Source organism: Malaclemys terrapin, chromosome 8 (genome assembly GCF_027887155.1).
Source record: "Malaclemys terrapin pileata isolate rMalTer1 chromosome 8, rMalTer1.hap1, whole genome shotgun sequence".
Taxonomy (NCBI): domain Eukaryota; kingdom Metazoa; phylum Chordata; order Testudines; family Emydidae; genus Malaclemys; species Malaclemys terrapin.
Window position 1 is genome coordinate 65,071,780 of NC_071512.1, and position 17,854 is coordinate 65,089,633.

The window sequence follows — 17,854 nt, forward strand, 5'->3', positions numbered from 1 at the left end:
AACAAAGAGTCCTGTGGCATCTTATAGACTAAGAGACATATTGGAGCATAAGCTTTCGTGGGCGAATAGCCACTTCGTTAGAGCATCTGAGTCTGGATCTGTAAAAAGCAACAAACGCGGCTACCCCTCTGATACTTAATCCCAAGGAAGGTGTTTATGCAGGACCGGTGCTACCATTAAGGCAAACTAGGTGGTTGCCTAGGGCGACAAGATTTGGGGGTGCCAAAAAGCGGTGCCCCCAATTTTTTTTTACAGCTTTTCTATGCCCCCTCCCCGAGCACGCAGTAGCCACTCCACTTCACTTCTCCCGCCTCCCAGGCTTGCAGCGCCAATCAGCTGTCTGGCGCCAAAAGCCTGGGAGGGGAGAAGAATTGGAGCGGGGGCGGCGTGCTCGGGGAGGAGGCGGAGCAGAGGTGAGCTGGGGTGGGGGCCTGCCGCACGGCTCCCGGGGGGGGAGCTGCTGTGGGGAGGGCGCCTCAGGGCAGAGGGGGGGAGCTGCCATGCAAAACTTCCTTGCACCGGCCCTGTGTTTATGATCATACTACTGAACCAACTGAAATATTGTCTCAAACCAAAAATGAGAAACAACCGTTCTGACTTCCATACAGGTCAATCTACAATCTATGCCAGGGGTAGCCAACCTGAGCTTAAGAAGAGGCCAGAATTTACCAATGTACGTTGCCAAAGAGCCACAATAATATGTTAGCAGCCCCCGCCCCCCAGCACCTCCCACCCACCGGCAGCCCTGCCAATCAGCACCTCCCCCTTCCTCCCCACACCTCCTGATCAGCTGTTTTGTGGCGTGCTGGAGGCTCTGGGAGGGAGGGAGTAAGAGCAAGGGCATGGCAGGCTCAGGAGAGAGGGAGGGAATGGGTGCAGTGGGGGCAGGGCCTGTGGCAGAGCCAGGGGTTAAGCACCCCCCGGCACATTGGAAAGTTGGTGCCTGTAGCTCCAGCCCCGGAGTCGATGCCTATACAAGGAGCCGCATATTAACTTCTGAAGAGCCGCATGTGGCTCTGGAGCCACAGGTTGGCCACCCCTGATCTACGCTATATATATATTATCTGTGGAACGTTATTGCAGCACTGTGAACACTGCTATATCAGCATGGGGTGCTTAGCAGAGTAACTGTACTGTGCTACATCTAGCTGTGTAAGGGTCAATGGTTGTATTAGACAGGTTTTCAACAGAATCATTGATTTGCCAGGAATGCGTTCTCACGTACATTAAATAATGTTCCAATAGACTATCTGATGACAAAACAGACTGAGGTCAACATAGGAGGTGTGAAATTTAAAAATTCATCTTTAGAGGCTCTCAAGTATGACGATGATATTGCTTTATTGGGAGAGATATGACTGACCAGCTAATGCTGGAAGAGTCATAATCTGTAGAATTTATGAGACTTAAGACTTGGGTGAAAAAACAAAAGCAATGCATGCCTCCTATAAAACAAACTACTAACCTTCCAATGCTGCATGTAGATGGCAATGGTACTGAATGAGTGAATAGTTCTATCTGGGTAATTGGTTTACAGCAGGAGATTCAATAACGGAAGAAGTTCCACATCAGCTTGGTCTTGTGTCAGTGACATTTCAGCATTTTCAAAGGACTCTGATTGGTGGGATGTCTGCGTGACAACTAAAATATGAATGTTCAATGTGGTAGTGATGACAACCCTGTTACATGAAGCAGAAACATGGCATTTAAAAACAACTGAGGGGAGGATACTAAACACTTTTCAGTGTGAAAAGTTATGGCATTTTCTTAACATCCATTGCTTGGATTTTGTCACAAATGAGGAGATACTTAAGATCCTGGCAAGTTGCAACCTTGCACCAGTTGAGAACAAGATGACTGCAATGATGGGGTCATGAAGAGAAATGTACGCTTTTATAGAAGACTTATCGAGCTGCGGTTGAAAGGAGTAGAGCACCATGCTGACCACAAATGAGGTTGAAAGATGGAATTTTGAGGGATTTAAGAAATTTAAATCCTCCCATACTGCCTCTTGACAAAGGAAGAAGATTTGCAAGGGTCCATTCAAGATGGAAGGCCATTCTGTGCACTGCCACAGCTACATCGTAGCCATGTGAATTTTGCACATGATTCATCAAATATGAAAAAAGAAGAACAGGAGTACTTGTGGCACCTTAGAGACTAACAAATTTATTAGAGCATAAGCTTTCGTGGACTACAGCCCACTTCGTCCACGAAAGCTTATGCTCTAATAAATTTGTTAGTCTCTAAGGTGCCACAAGTACTCCTGTTCTTCTTTTTGCGGATACAGACTAACACGGCTGTTACTCTGAAACTTATCAAATATGAACTTAGCCTTTGACAGATGTGAAAGATCCAATTCCTACAGAGAAGATATTTTAAGCATTCTTTAGATTCTATCCAGGAAAAAAGCCTTTAAGTTGTATCAGCTAGGCAAAGGATGTATTGAATGTTTAATTTTGATGACTCCATATCAAGATGTTGATCTCCTGAATGTGATATCCATTCTTGAAATCTGCCTAGAGAGAACTAATCTCCTTTTGCCTTAAGGTTAGGCTGGTACATATAGACCAAAAAGGGTTTTCTTTTGACACTCAAAACTGGCAAGAGAATACACAAGTCCAATAAAGTTTACAAGGGTCAGCAGCTATTAAAAACCAGAAGCAAAAGCAATACATAAGGTGCCAGTGACAACACAGAACAATGCAGTACAATATTTACTCTATGGACTCAACATACATGAAGATTCATCTTAATTTATAATCCTCTAATAATAAACATACTTTTTATGTGCATGGAAAGAAGCATATGTAAAGCTCTTTCCCTCATATTCAGCAAAAAACGTACTGTCCTCCAGATTAATGTGATACACTTCATTACCAGAGCATCGGCCGTACATTTTCTGCCACTGTTCTGGTGATTGTTGACCCTCCCTGAAACACACAGATAATGAGAATAATTTTAAACTTTGATGTAAAAACATCTGATTAATCATAGCAGTATCAAATGGCAGTAGTTTCTACAGATGTCTATTAGAAAGGCCCCACAAGCTAAACTGAAAGAAATATTTGCTTAGTAGCAGGGATGAGCAGATATTAATTAGATATTAATTACATGAATTAAGAAAGATTCTCTGTTCTAAAGTAATGGGTGTATTAAAAGTATCTCTACACTTTCTTGATAGCGAAGAGCGGAGACAATGTGAATTTCAAGTAATCCAGTCATAGTAAGTACATTAATTGCTATTTATATACTATTTCTATTAATACAAAAGAGCTGGAAATGGATCCTCATTAAAGACTATTAAGAAAATTTCAAAAGAACCAGTGGTGTGAGGTCCAGGTAACTGGGTAAGCAAATGTGTGTCAATCTGGCTATGGGCAAAACACCCCATTTGCAGTTTTGTTTTTACTATGTTCAGTGTTTTTAGCCTAATCTTAGATAGGGCTATTTAGTTACATACATGTTTTTTCCTACCTTGTGCTTTATTCTGACTCCCCAGTTCAGAAAACGCCACTCCTTTACCTGTCTAAAGCTCTCCTGACCTTTTATTTCACATCAACCAAGTGGGCTGCTTGTGCCCACATGAGGCCACAATGGACATGTGCTCAGTCATCCATCTATGCAATTGTAGGATTAGGTTCTATGGCTTCAAACTTGCTATGACATCAATGTAGACTGACCCTGTGCCCATGTGGAACTCCACTGACTTAAGACCATATGGAACCCTATTAATGGATCCCATTGCATGGACCCTTTTTCAGGATCAGGGTCATGGGGATCAGAATATAAGTAATTATCTATCTTGTGGAGCTGAGATCAAAATCCAGCCTAAAGCACATTGCTGGGGACTGAACAATTTCAGTTTACCAACAAATATTTTTGCCTTTCTTTCTGAACGTTATACTTCTTCCCAACACCTATTGTACACATTTTTTGTTTCTTTTCATGAAGAATTTTGTAAATATGTATGATTTTGAACTATTTTGAAAAACAAAACTATAAGATTGATACTTCATACAGATTTGTGAAGACAAAAATAGAGTAAATAAAAACAAAAAAAAGTAAAGAGATATAACTATCTGCATATAATTCAATATTCCAATAAACTGAATGAGTCTATCAATAATTTACCTACTTGATTCAGGGACTATGCATTTATCAATGAATGTCTATTTCACCTTGTTGCAGTGTTTAAAAGCATATTAATCATTCCAATTTCTCAGATGAAATATTCATGACATTGTAGTTAAATGCATGTTATGCAGCCATAACAATCATAAAAAATCTTGAGTAATTATTAACCTGCCCAGCAGCACACATTGGATTTTTTTTTTATTTTATATGTAAACTGTGAAATTTGGACACATTTTAAAAAGTTAAGGAACAGTATCTGATTAGAGGTGTTCACATACATTATCTTCTGGTTACATAGTGGAACAAAATTCTTTAGGTTCTGTTGCAAAGTTGGTACTCTAATCAATATGTATCTCTGATGGACCTTGGTCTACTCTTCCTACTTCCATAGCTTTCTAAGTCCATGTCTACATTTACCGGTAAACCAGCACTACTGTGATCGATGCAGCGGTGTCGATTTAGCAGGTCTTGTGAAGACCCGCTAAGTCAATGGCAGAGTGCTCTCCCATCGACACAGAACAGTGTAGAGACTGCATTAAGTCACCTAAGCTATGTCGATTTAAGTTACGTTATTCATGTAAAGTATAAGTAGTATAAATTAGGTCGATTTTACCACCGGAGTGTTGACAAGGCCTAATTGTTCCTCTAGTCTTCTTTGCCCATCAACCCCCTTTGACTTGACAGTCTCTTGGTCTTCACAATGTCTCTCTATACCTCTTCAAATATCCCTTCAAACATTCACCAGGCTCTTTCTAAAGCTTCCTAACCCCATGGCTTGCTTCCAGATGTAGTATCTCTGAAGCTAAAGAAGTAATGTTATTGTCATTAATATAAAGAGGATTATTTATTGAGGTCACTGGACACAAGCAGAACCCGTAGCATACTCTATCACATACATACACACACACACACACACACCACAAATTAAATGCACCTATGCTGCCTGGCATCACTTCAGCACGTCTCCCTAGTCATGGTCTGAGTTATGGAAGAGAATGATTAGTACACTACAGCAGATCCCTGTCTGATACTCACCAAGCCCTCCCTGTTCTAAACTCTTCTTATGACCCTTGCACTCCCTTCTACTCTACCTCTTTCTCCCAACCTGAAATTTATTCTGGTCTCTAAATGGAATTTCCACACTTTGCCTTTGTTTGCAGTAGAGTGACTTTTATATTGCGCTACAGCATTGAGAACACCCTTGGTAGTTTTATAAAACAAAAGGTTGTGCTTTCCTTTGTATATGAAATAACCAAGCAGATGAACATAGTTAAAGTGCATTTACCACTAGATGTAAGAGATATTATAAATAATTATTCTATTATTCCCATTTTTTGGGTGCTGTGGGAGAAGCCCTACCATGCCACCACTTGTAGGACAAAGCCTGTTTCTTTATTTTTCAGCACAATCAACATGCATTTAATAATCAGACCTATATGTACGAAACTTTATACTACATCTTTTAACAATTGTTATCTTTCAAGGTTTAAAATGGACTAAATCATTAGGTAATGTGATGCAAATACTTGTATGTATGGGAGGGGTTTAAAGTGGAGGGAAATCAAATTTTTATGGTTTATCAAATATTTTAAAATTTGAAAAGTTTGGGGAGAAGGAAGAGTTATAGATGATTCAACGGGAGCCATTTGGAGACTAGTGGCAAGTATTTTATTTTCATAATAAGGACAAGGTTTTCAGTATTTGCAGTATAGCTGACTTGTTGGTCCCTTCTTTCTATCCCAAAATTAAGCTACCAGCTGGTGGTCTAGCATGCAAGAGATTATGGGAACTACAACTGCTGATTTGATGATACCTCCCCGCTCCCACCCAATGATGGTGTACAGGATGCAGGTAGTATGACCAGCCACTGTATATTAACCTCACCCAATGTTCTAACAGCTGGTGATCGGGAATTGAGGATCCTGGGCAAAAACTGAGCACAGCTAAGTTGCTTGAGGCATCTTTTAACACTCACTGATATGACATACTGAGCATGAAACATGTGAAAACAACAAATATGAGAGCAATTAAGGCTTAACACATAATTTGGGAGGTTGCAATTTGAAGTTTTGGATGTTAATCTGAAAATTGTAGCCTCTATGTATAAATTGACCTGTTCCAACTGGGAATAATATCCCAATCCACCTGGATGGAAGCACATTCTGGTAGGATATGTCTATACTAGAATTGTGAGCATGCCTCCCAGCCCAGACAGACAGACTTGTGCTAATTTGAGCTAGCCATGTAGACATTCCAGCACAGGTGTTGGTTCAAGCGGTCAGGTGATCTTGGATTTGGGCAGATAGTCTGTGCTGCCCTCTATGCTGCAGTATCCACACTACTATATTTAGTGTGTTAGTTTGAGTAGAGCTACCATAAGTCTGGTTACCCGGGTTGGGAGGCTGTCTCTTACGGTATGTCTTCACTAGCAGCGCTTTAATGTGGCTGCGTGGTCATGGAACCAGCACTGGGAGAAAGCTCTCCCAGCGCTGTAAAAAATCCACCCCCACGAGGGGAGTAGCTACAAGCACTGGGGAGCGCAGCTTAGGATGACCAGACAGCAAATGTGAAAAGTCAGGACAGGGGGTGGAGGGTAATAGGAACCTATATAAGAAAAAGACCCAAAAATTGGGACTGTCTCTATAAAATCTGGGACATCTGGTCACCCTCACACAGCTAACAGCGCTGGTGCACGGTCTACACTGCCACTTTACAGTGCTGAAACTTGCAGCACTCGGGGTGTGTTTTTTCACACCCCTGATCGAGAAAGTTGCAGCGCTGTACAGTGGAAATGTAGACAAGGCCTTAGTGATGTGTTTTTGACCATGGTGATTTTTTAAAGTATACCATTACTAGGACTCACATCCCTCGTACAAGAAACCAACTTAGGTCCCAACTCCCACTCTAGATCTTCCTCTAGATAGGAAGGAACAAGAGTATTTCTGTCACATGTTAACAAGATCATAGTGTTAGGTCCAAGGAAAATGGAGTATAGAACAGGTTGTTTGGCCAGCTTAGCCAAAGTTAGGCTAACTGTAGTTGCTGGGCCATTCCTGTCTCTCTGTGAAACATGAGGACATGCTTGCTTGGGCTTCAAAGAATGAGATAAAGGGGGGGACCATATTCTTGTACCAAATGTACTAGGAACGGTTTGTTTGGACATATGGAGACTTGCAGTCTCCACTCCCTGTTTCTGTTCTTAGCTCCCTACTTTCTCCTAGTTTCTAGTGCATGACGAAAAAGCTGATAAGAAGCTGCTGAGGAATCATGAACTGTTTGTACTGTCAAAGAACATAGATATGCATGAATATTAGAAGTTTTTAACTAGTAAAGGGGGGGATTGGGTTGCTTTAACTATGACGCGACGGAACTGTCTATATAATCTCACTAATTATTGTAATCGTGGCTGGTTCTCTCTGGAGACGGGCCGCTCTCTATTGTTGTGTGCACTCTTCAATAAAGAGCTTGTATTGGACCTTGCTGGTGTTGCCTGTCTCTCACTCTGCGGTCAGACAACGAACCTTGCCGTCTGGGTTAAAAAGTCCCTGACAAATTTGGCGACTCCGCCGGGACTCGTCTGACTCTCCGGTGCGGGATCAGACTCCGAAGCAACGCAGCGCGCATCCTCTGGCTTCGAGGAGCCTTGCCCGGTAACCTGATCCCTGCATCGGCGATAAGGCGAGTTCTGTGAACCAGCTGAAGCCCGTAGAAACCCAGCAATGTCCACCTACCCGTTGAGTAGGATCCAGGTCTTCGGGGTTCGAGTCCCTGGGGAGGTCAGGTCTTTGGGGTTCGAGTCCCTGAATAAGGTAAGCGATCGCCAGAAAGGGGTTAAAGTCCCCGAGAAAGGGGTTAAAGTCCCCGAGAAAGGGGTTAGAGTCCCCGGGAAAGGGGTTAGAGTCCCCAGTGAGGGGTTAGAGTCCCCGGAGTAGGGTTAGAGTCCCTACAGGCTAAATGGGACAGTTTGGCAGCAAGTGCCCGGGGGACGCCCCGTTGTCTCTGGTACTTAGAAATTGGAAGGAAATCTCTGGAACAACCGGTTTGACTAAATCTAAATGAGAAACTTATGTCAAATTCAATGGCCTTCCTTTACTACCCATTTGTCCCCGACTAAAGACTGGCCAAGGTGCAGAACCTTTTCTGTTGACAGGATGGATTCCCTCAGGAATATCCTGGTTGATCTTAGACCGGGACAAATGGATTATTTATTTGTATGGTATAACTATAAACCAAAAGAAAAACTGCTTTCGGCCCCAGCTGGCTGTGAAAAAATATAGACAGAGGCAAACCAAAGGCAGTACAAGTTACAGTGCTGAGATTACATTTGCAAAGCTTAACTATCCAGTGAGATCCAACAATCTGCCTTTAAGACCCTGGAGCTGGTGTGGTTTGGGGACACTGAAGAAGCCCCAGGCAGCTGGCCTGGACTGGAATCACTGAAAGAGACATCGCAGGAGACCCCAGGGTGTAAAAGAACAGCCCTCCCAAGAGTGAGAAGTTAACTCTATAGTTGCTAGAGAGAATTAAGCAGTGAAACTTGGTAAGAATTTCTGTAAGTAATCCAGGCAAGAAGTTATTTAAGTGGAATTATTCGACTATGAATACGTTAGTCTAATTTGCTGAAGAACACTTCTGCTGTGTACAATCTGTATTTTATAAGTTTAAAATAAATTGGTATTGTTTAAAGTTGCAAAACCGAAAATACTTTTGCCAGGCACAGGAAACTAGTGTTGTTTAAGGTATTTAGCATTTAATCCTTAAAGTGACTTAATGCTACAAGAGTTAAAATGTTTTAAATAAAGACCAAAAGTTGTGGCTGCAGCAGGGTAGTCAAAGCTAGAAGAATATAAGATTTAAATTTTGTTTTTGAGTAACAAAATAGCAGATAAAAGATCTGGTAAAGAGAGAGAAGGACAGTGCCCCTGGCTCTGTGTGGTCGAGCTGACACTTTGCTGTGGGTGCATGGAGATTTTGTAAGCATAAAAGAAACAGTTACACCTTGTGTAGAAATTGATGTGGCTAGTGTTGTAGAAATTGAATTGTAAAGAGGATGTGCATTTTCCCCAGAACATGTGCAGTGTATATTGTAGTAGAGGTAAAAGAAATGCAAGCCTACCAATATAGGTTGTGTTGTCTTTTTCAGATCACTGTGCATTTAAAAGCAGGAGTTAAAAGTAAAAGGCAATCAAAAGTCTAGGAAAGTTAATTGTGTCCTTTTTTAAAGTAAGAATCTTTAAGCTGTGGATAGCTTTGGATCTGGAAGCAAGCCAGAAAGCATCTGTATTAATGCAATTTCCTAACTAATAAGGTAGAAGCCACTGAAACCTGGGCTGCCTATGAAACAAATACAAGGAAATATGGAGTAATTCCTCAGTTTTGCCTAAAATCAACAAGAATATGTGTATATAAAGGAAATATTTTAAGTAAATAATGTCTTTCAAATCATCAGAGAAAACGGATACCAGCTGAACAGCATTCAACGTACCATGCATTTACTGGTACAATAAGAATTATTTTTGTGTTCTTTGTCCTGTCTTGTGGTGTTTGTCTTGTGGCCAGAATTGTTGGGTTTAATATTTTCATAAAACAGTCTAGTTCAAAATTAAATAGAAGGGTTAAATCAAAAAAGCAGATACTTGTTTTTATTCAACTTGGAATACAAAAAGTGTTTAAATAAATCAGGAAAAATGTGATATACTAAAGTCTAATACATTTGCTTAAGTAAAAAAAAAAAAAAAAAAAGCTTCATTGGTCAAATCTTTTAATTAAAAAAAATTTTGTTAAAATTTGCATATCAACAGTCTTTGGAAGCAAGGACATGGAAGGTTAACCCACTCCCCATATTGCACATGGGATCCTTCTGGCTATCTCAGATTTCTAGCCAGAGGGCTGGGGAGGGAGGAAAGCTATTGGACACAAGGGGTTGTACCGAGTGGACTCCTCAAAGGTGGGTGTGCTTGTCCTGGTTTGTTGCTCCAAAGCTCTGTATAGAAGTTATTTTACTAGAAGGGTGTATATGGCATACATTGAATAATAAGACTAATGTACTGTATAATGGCAATGTGTATGTGTTCATTGTTGAGAAAAGGTGTATGAGTGAAGAGTGGAAGTTTCCTTTGTAGGTTAAAAGAAGCCAAGAAGGGAAGAAAGAAAAAGAACAGAACGAGTTAACTAGAAAAAAAAATAGCTAGCAAGCTCAGTCTAAAGATAAGATGCTGGCCCATCCAAGGGCACTGCCCACAGCTAAGACTTGGCTGACAGCCAAGAAAAGGGGGGCCTGAATGTGCCCAAGCAGCTGTAAAATCTGTAAAACACTGCCAGGCATTAATGAAATGTGTTAGGTTTTTCTCACAGGTAAAGAAGTGCTACCTAAAGACCGTAGCAGCCCTGCCATTCATTAAAACCAGGAGACTGAGTCTACGTAAAGTCCATCAACGAAAGACTGCTTTGACTCCATGCTGGAAAGGCCCTTTCCAAGTCCTGTTAACCACCAACACCGCTGTGAAGTGCCAAGGACTGCCTACCTGGACTCATGTTTCTCACTGCAAAAAGATCCCTCCACCTCGGGAGGACTCTCCGACTGATGATCAGCCTATTCCTCCTTCTAACTCTGCTGTGCCTTCTGGACAGCAGGGAAAAGAAAAAAAAGACAAGGTGAAGTGCTAGTAACCTCTCCCTTGTCCACTGACAGACCTACTGTGCCTTTAGATTTTTTTCTAAAAGAAGCAAAACCCATTACAAGGTAATGTGCTAGTAACCTCTCCCCTGTATGATGCTGAACCACACTGTTTCAAAAAAAGAGAAGAAAAAACACTCGCTCCATTGAAACCACCAAAGTCCAGAAATTCCTGACTACAAAAAAACATTAAGAACTGACCCTGGTGAAAAAACAAAAAATTATACAGTGGCAAGAAGAAACTTGTGGGACCCATGCTTGGGAATGTAGTTTTGATTGAATTTTGGGGTTTATTCTACAGGCTGCGCCCTGTGTTTTAAATAAGTCCTTCAGCATGTATTGCCCTCCCTAATTAAATTTTAAATGCAAAAAGGGCTGTATTAGATTAGCACAACAGAGGGCTTGAGTTATTTCCTCTAGAAAGAAGAGAGACTTGACCGGATCCCTATGGGATAGGGCCAATAGTACAGCAGCAGTTTAAAATATTTTTAAAAAACCAAAAACATAATAAGAAATTAGAGCAACTAAAGAAGGCCACAAGCCTTATTTGTGGAGCACAGCTAACCCAGGTACAGGCTAGAATTGGTGAGTTACATGTTATCTCCGTCCTTAGTTCTATGACCCAGAAGTTGCTGACAGAGATGGTATTGAATATCACTGAGGCTGGGAAGGCATTGCAGTGGGAACTAGCATGTGCAGGCTTGGCCCACTGCCCTTACAGACACATCAGGAGTACCATCTGATCTGTGGCCATAAAGAAATACTTGGAGACTTCCTGGTGGAAGTGCGGACATTCTCAATGCTCCTTCCAAGCATATGGACCGGTTAGGGAGGTGTGGGCTCCCATATACCGAATCCTGCCGGGTCCATGGGGAAAATGCATGTGAGATTGAGTAATTCACCAAGACATCTGAGAAATTAGACTAACGCCGATGCCCTGGTGGACTTGGCAACCGCACAAAGAAAACTAAAGCAGATGGTTCTCCAGAACCACTTGGCTCTAGATATTTTACTGGCCTCTCAGAGAGGAACATGTGCATTAATTGGACAAGAATGCTGTGTGTATGTCCCAGACGTTTATAATGCCACTTAGGAAAAAGCAAACCACCTTATAGAAGTAGCAAAGAACCACGGAAAGAAGCGAATTGAATCCTAGTAAAGTAACCTGTTCAATTGGATTCCAAATATAGGTGGTTGGCTCCATAATGTACTCCGAAGCGCTGTTGTAATTATATGCAGCTTGCTGGCCTTGTATGTTATAATAAAAGTTGGATAGGCGCCAAGGTGTGTTCTGTCCAAAAGTAACAAACTCCCAAGTTTACCACTCACAGTAGTTAGTTGTCCCAGGAGTCCCTTCAAAGTACTCCAGGGACAAAGGGGGGACTGTTAGGTCCAAGGAAAATGGAGTATAGAACAGGTTGTTTGGCCAGCTTAGCCAAAGTTAGGCTAACTGTAGTTGCTGGGCCATTCCTGTCTCTCTGTGAAACATGAGGACATGCTTGCTTGGGCTTCAAAGAATGAGATAAAGGGGGGGACCATATTCTTGTACCAAATGTACTAGGAACGGTTTGTTTGGACATATGGAGACTTGCAGTCTCCACTCCCTGTTTCTGTTCTTAACTCCCTACTTTCTCCTAGTTTCTAGTGCATGACGAAAAAGCTGATAAGAAGCTGCTGAGGAATCATGAACTGTTTGTACTGTCAAAGAACATAGATATGCATGAATATTAGAAGTTTTTAACTAGTAAAGGGGGGGATTGGGTTGCTTTAACTATGACGCGACGGAACTGTCTATATAATCTCACTAATTATTGTAATCGTGGCTGGTTCTCTCTGGAGACGGGCCGCTCTCTATTGTTGTGTGCACTCTTCAATAAAGAGCTTGTATTGGACCTTGCTGGTGTTGCCTGTCTCTCACTCTGCAGTCAGACAACGAACCTTGCCGTCTGGGTTAAAAAGTCCCTGACAATAGTACCCTAGGCTACAGTTGTTTCTGCTCAGATACAAACATCACAAGGCTTTGTCTGCTGTTCTTTGCATGATTGTGACCTTTCCACATTGATCCAGTCAATTAAAACTTAATCTGATTCATGCTAAACATTTCTATTACAGCTAATCAATGAATGCATGCCTTTACGACAGGTAACAATAATCAGTTTTTATTTGCTGTCTTGCCTTATTTCAAATCTCTTTAGAAAATCCATGTCACTACCAATCTTTTTATTGATTTTTATTTCTGCTCCAAAATATTTTTGGTTTTCTTTCCTGCTTTCATACTCTTGGAACACAATCTCAAAGATATGTGATAATGCATTTATTAAAAGTTGCCGGGGAGGATACAAAATAAGCTTGCTTCAAAAAACACACATAAAAATTGCTATTTTAAATTATTTTCCTCACAGTGGTTATGCCACTAACTACAGCTGGAAAATGTCTGTCTCTATCTTACTTTGGTGACCAATCACACTCAATATTATAAAACCAAATTCTGAATTGAAATCCATAGTTTCTGAAGTTTGTGCCACCCTGAAACTAATATGTGTCAGTGATCCAGTTATTTAAAGGTGAAACGTTCCTTATTCCATTAGCAATCCCTTCCCCTACTGCATACATATCTATTCATAGTCAGATGTTTTTGCATTATAAGTGAGGGGTTATACTTCCAGATGTAAGTTTTGAATAATTAATGTAATGTTAAACTATTATAAAACTAGTATAGAAAATAACTTATCCATTTTTATTGTACTGTTACTAATAGACAAAGTATCATGAGATATTAGAATAACAAAGCTAGAAAAGTAATTCTAAAATAAAATAGTGCCATATTTTTACTTTTTTCCCCCTAAAATAAAATGTTTCACCTGGTTAAAGTCTGCTTGGTTCCAGTTAGATGTCTAAAAGCTTCCCAAGGTGCTGTTCTGCAAAGATCACATGAAGTTCATAAATTCAGAAATGCTATTATCTACCAACATGTTTGTTCTATAACAAGTTCTAGTAGCAGACTGTATTTATTACTAGGCTAGAAATCTATAAAGATGGTCAGCTTTTTAAATCTGGTACAAAATAATGCTTCTAGTTTTCAAAAAAAAAAGAACAACCCCAAAACATGCTCAACTTTACTCATTTGAGTAGTCCCATTTGATACAATGAGGTTACTCACATCTCACATGCTTAAATGTAATATGCTCATATAGAGGCCCAATGCAATTCACACTGATGTCAATGGAAAGACTCCCATTAACTTCAATGGTAGTTTGATCTGATTCCATATTGTTTAGAAAATTTTGTAGAGAAATCAGAAATGAAGATGAGTTTCATTTACATATACAATATGGATGTTTAAAACCTATATATATATTTTTTTCCCAGTGGAAACATTATTACTAAGCTAGTGCAATACAACACTTATTTTGCTGCATGCTGTTGCTACCTATGTATTTAATTTTTGTAGACTTTTTATAATCTCCAGGATTGTCAGAAACTAGTTGTATTCATAAGAGGTGTCAAACTATTTAATATTCATAGCAAATGTAATCTTTTTCTTTCTGTTCACAATCCAATTTTGTTATGTACAAGGGTGCATGTTAAAGCTGTTCACCAGATAGTTTGATAGACAGTTTAGACAAATTTTTTTTCGTCTGTGGGTTGATCATGAACTGTTTGGATTCAGCTGTTCCCTGGGCATTATCCCTGGCTGTGTAAGTGGTCACATGAGTCACCTGGAGTGAAATTCTAGCTCTGGAGTTAATGGGAGCTTTGATATGGAATTCAGTGAAGTCAAGATTTCATCCATGGTATTGTTTCTGTTCCCTGACCTAAATGAATGAGACTTTTTAAACAAATGGAGAATGACCAATAGCAATTCACAAATACTCTTGTCAATGCATTAATCTTTGTTTGCATGCAAATATAGTATTAAGAAAGAGCAGCCTTACATGGTGATAACAAAGTCAATCATTTGAATTTGTGCATGGTCAAAATGGAAAGCAGAATGTAATTTGAAAGATGTTTAAAAATGATGTTTCAGGATTTGACCAGCTCCATTATTTATTGAATCCAAACACAAAATAAATTGCTGTTCATGTTCTTTCTTGATCTTACTTGCAGTATTTCTGCTAAGTCTTCCTTGTATTATGGCTATATTTTGCTTTTTTTTCCTTTCCCCTCACCCCCAAGCGTTATTGGGTTAACAAAGGGATGAAACTGAGCACTTGAACTTTGTATTGGGGCTGTTTGCGGTGTCTGTTAGCGGAACATCAGAGAAAGGCTGTGCTTCAGGCCAGGTTATACAAGTGCAGAGGGCAGCAGTGTGGACAGAACTGGGGAGGGGTACATCTTTATATGGATCAAATGTAAGAGACCTGTAAGTTTCTTTTTTGGCTACTGCTCTAACACATAGGTAGTGCCTCACTTCCCCATCCCGCTGCTTCATTACCAATCTTTCCACGCCTCCATGCACTCACCTTTCACTTGAACAGTCCTATTATTGGGCTTTATGCAGGTGAAGTTAATTTCAGCAAATTTGTCTAGAGTCTAAACTGAAGTCACCAGCTTGTATTATTTGTGACCTGTCAGACATGGGGCTTCTATGACCCTAATAGTGGATTTATTATTCAGGAAAACTTCCTATTGGCTTTAACTGGATGGGCTTCAAAAGTATGATTGCTCAAGTCTATTACATATTGCAGATCATTACATGATATAGCTCTCTATCCATGTCAATAATTCTGTGGATTTAAACTCCAATATAATAAAGTTTATTTTTGGGCTGTGTAATAACACAATATTGAAACAGGAACCAGCTGCACAGGAAAAAGCTCATTTGAATATCAACACTCAAACAAAGCTTTATCTTTTTTAATGGTTTGGAATGAAAGACAATTTGATAAAGAAAACAGTGCAAATTTTAGAAATATTAGAAACTCGACCACAAGACTATCTGCCCTCCATTTTTTGTTACATCTATTGATATTTGGCTTAGAGCAAAACATATTTTGAAGTATTTTATGGAAAAAATATAATTTCCACTGGCTTTTTGATACTTACACTAATTTGTTCAATAAAATTAAAAGTTCAACTGAATCACTTCCAGTCTATTTACAATTCAAGATATTGTAATTATTACCAGCCATTTTTGTCATTATCAAATGTAACCAAGCATCCAAAAAGGCAAAATCCTAAGAGTCCATTGAATTCTATGTTAAGCAATTTCATAAAATGTGGCAGTCCAATAGTTACCTCTAGATGGAGCTAAAAAAACAACCAATTCTTGTAAACAGAGGCTTCCTATTGTAGGGAAGACAATGAAGCACAGTTACTTTACTAATACTAAGGTGCAACACAATGAAAGTTTTTAGTAGGGCTGTCAATTAATCCCAGTTAACTCAAATGATTAACTCAAAAAAATGAATCACAATTAAAAAAATTAATTGTGATTAACTGCAATATTAATTGCACTGTTAAACAAGAGAATACCAATTGAAATTTATTAAATATTTTGGATGTTTTTCAGAAAAAACTTTTTCTACATTTTCATATATACCTTGTATTCTGTGTTGTCATTGAAATCAAAGTGTATATTCTGATTACAAATATTTGTAAAATATCTGTAAAAATGATAAACAGAAGAAATTTTTCAGTTCACCACATACAAGTACTGTAGTGCCATCTCTTTGTCCTGAAAGTGCAATTTACAAATGTAGATTTTTTTTTTGTTACTTAACTGCACTCAAAAACAAAACAATGTAAAACTTCAGAGCCTACATGTCCACTCAGTCCTACTTCTGGTTCAGCTAATCGCTAAGACAAACAAGTTTGTTTACATTTACAGGAGATAATGCTGCCCTCTTCTTATTTACAGTGTCAGCGGAAAGTGAGAACAGTAAAATGCATGGCAGTTTTATAGCCAGCATTGCAAGGTATTTACATGCCAGATATGCTAAACATTCGTATGACCCTTCATGCTTCAGCCACCATTCCAGAGGACAAGCTTCCATGCTGCTGACGCTCATTTAAAATGAATGCCTTAATTAAATCTGTGGCTGAACTTGTTGGGGGACAATTGTATGACCCCTGCAGTGTTTTACCTGCATTCTGCCATATATTTCATGTTATGGCAGTTTTGGATGATGACCAAGCACACGCTGTTGTTCGTTTTAAGAACACTTTCATTGCAGATTTGACAAAATGCAAAGAAGGTAGCAATGTGAGATTTCTAAAGATAGCTACATCACTCGACCCAAGCGTTAAGAATCTGAAAGGCCTTCAAAAATCTGAGAGGGAAGAGGTGTGGAGCATGCTTTCAGAAGTCTTAAAAGAGCAACACTCTGATGCAGAAACTACAGAACCCGAACCACCAAAAAAGAAAATCAACCTGCTGCTGGTGGTCTCTGATTCAGATAATGAAAATGAACATGCGTTGGTCTGCAGTGCTTTGGATTGTTATCGAGCAGAACCCGTCATCACTTGTAATTAAAAATAAATATAAAGTGAGCACTGTACACTTTGTATTCTGTGTTGTAATTTAAATCAATATATTTGAAAATATAGAAAACATCCAAAAATATTTAAATAAATGATATTCTATTATAGTTTAACAGTTTGATTAAGTGCTCAATTAATCTTTTTAATCTCAGGACAGCCCTAGTTTTTAGGAATGTAATGAAGGGCATGATTTGAAAAGGAAAGGCTCATATAGAAGATAATTTTAAAGAGTCCTTTTTACAAAAACCATAGTCAACTTTGTTGACTAAGGAAAATTTCTAGGTTCAGGCTTTTATTTATATCTAATTGTGCTCACTTATTTTTAATAGCTGTGCAAATTATTTATTAATGCCAAATCGTAACACCACCTTCAGTGTGTGACTTTTACGTAAAGATGAAATGAATATTCAATGAATTGACACAAACTGGGACTCCCACATTGAATATGAAACTAATTTATGATAGAAGACCAAGAAAAAAGGGATTATTTTGATATGATTAAACATTGCCCCACTTTAATTATAATATATTTTGGTGCTTGTTACAATTTATATACAA

At 39.4% G+C, this 17,854-nt stretch overlaps 1 protein-coding gene across 1 annotated transcript in view; it reads right to left on the reverse strand.

Annotated features, from left to right (window-relative positions):
• Window positions 1–17,854, reverse strand: part of KCNT2 (potassium sodium-activated channel subfamily T member 2) — a 296,278-nt gene that overhangs the window by 92,390 nt on the left and 186,034 nt on the right. Inside the window, exons 16-17 of the mRNA XM_054037517.1 lie at window positions 13,675–13,731; window positions 2,784–2,933 (exon numbers count right to left, since the gene is read on the reverse strand). Of these exons, the coding sequence (XP_053893492.1) occupies window positions 2,784–2,933; window positions 13,675–13,731 (207 nt within the window). The remainder of the gene's footprint in view (window positions 1–2,783; window positions 2,934–13,674; window positions 13,732–17,854) is intronic.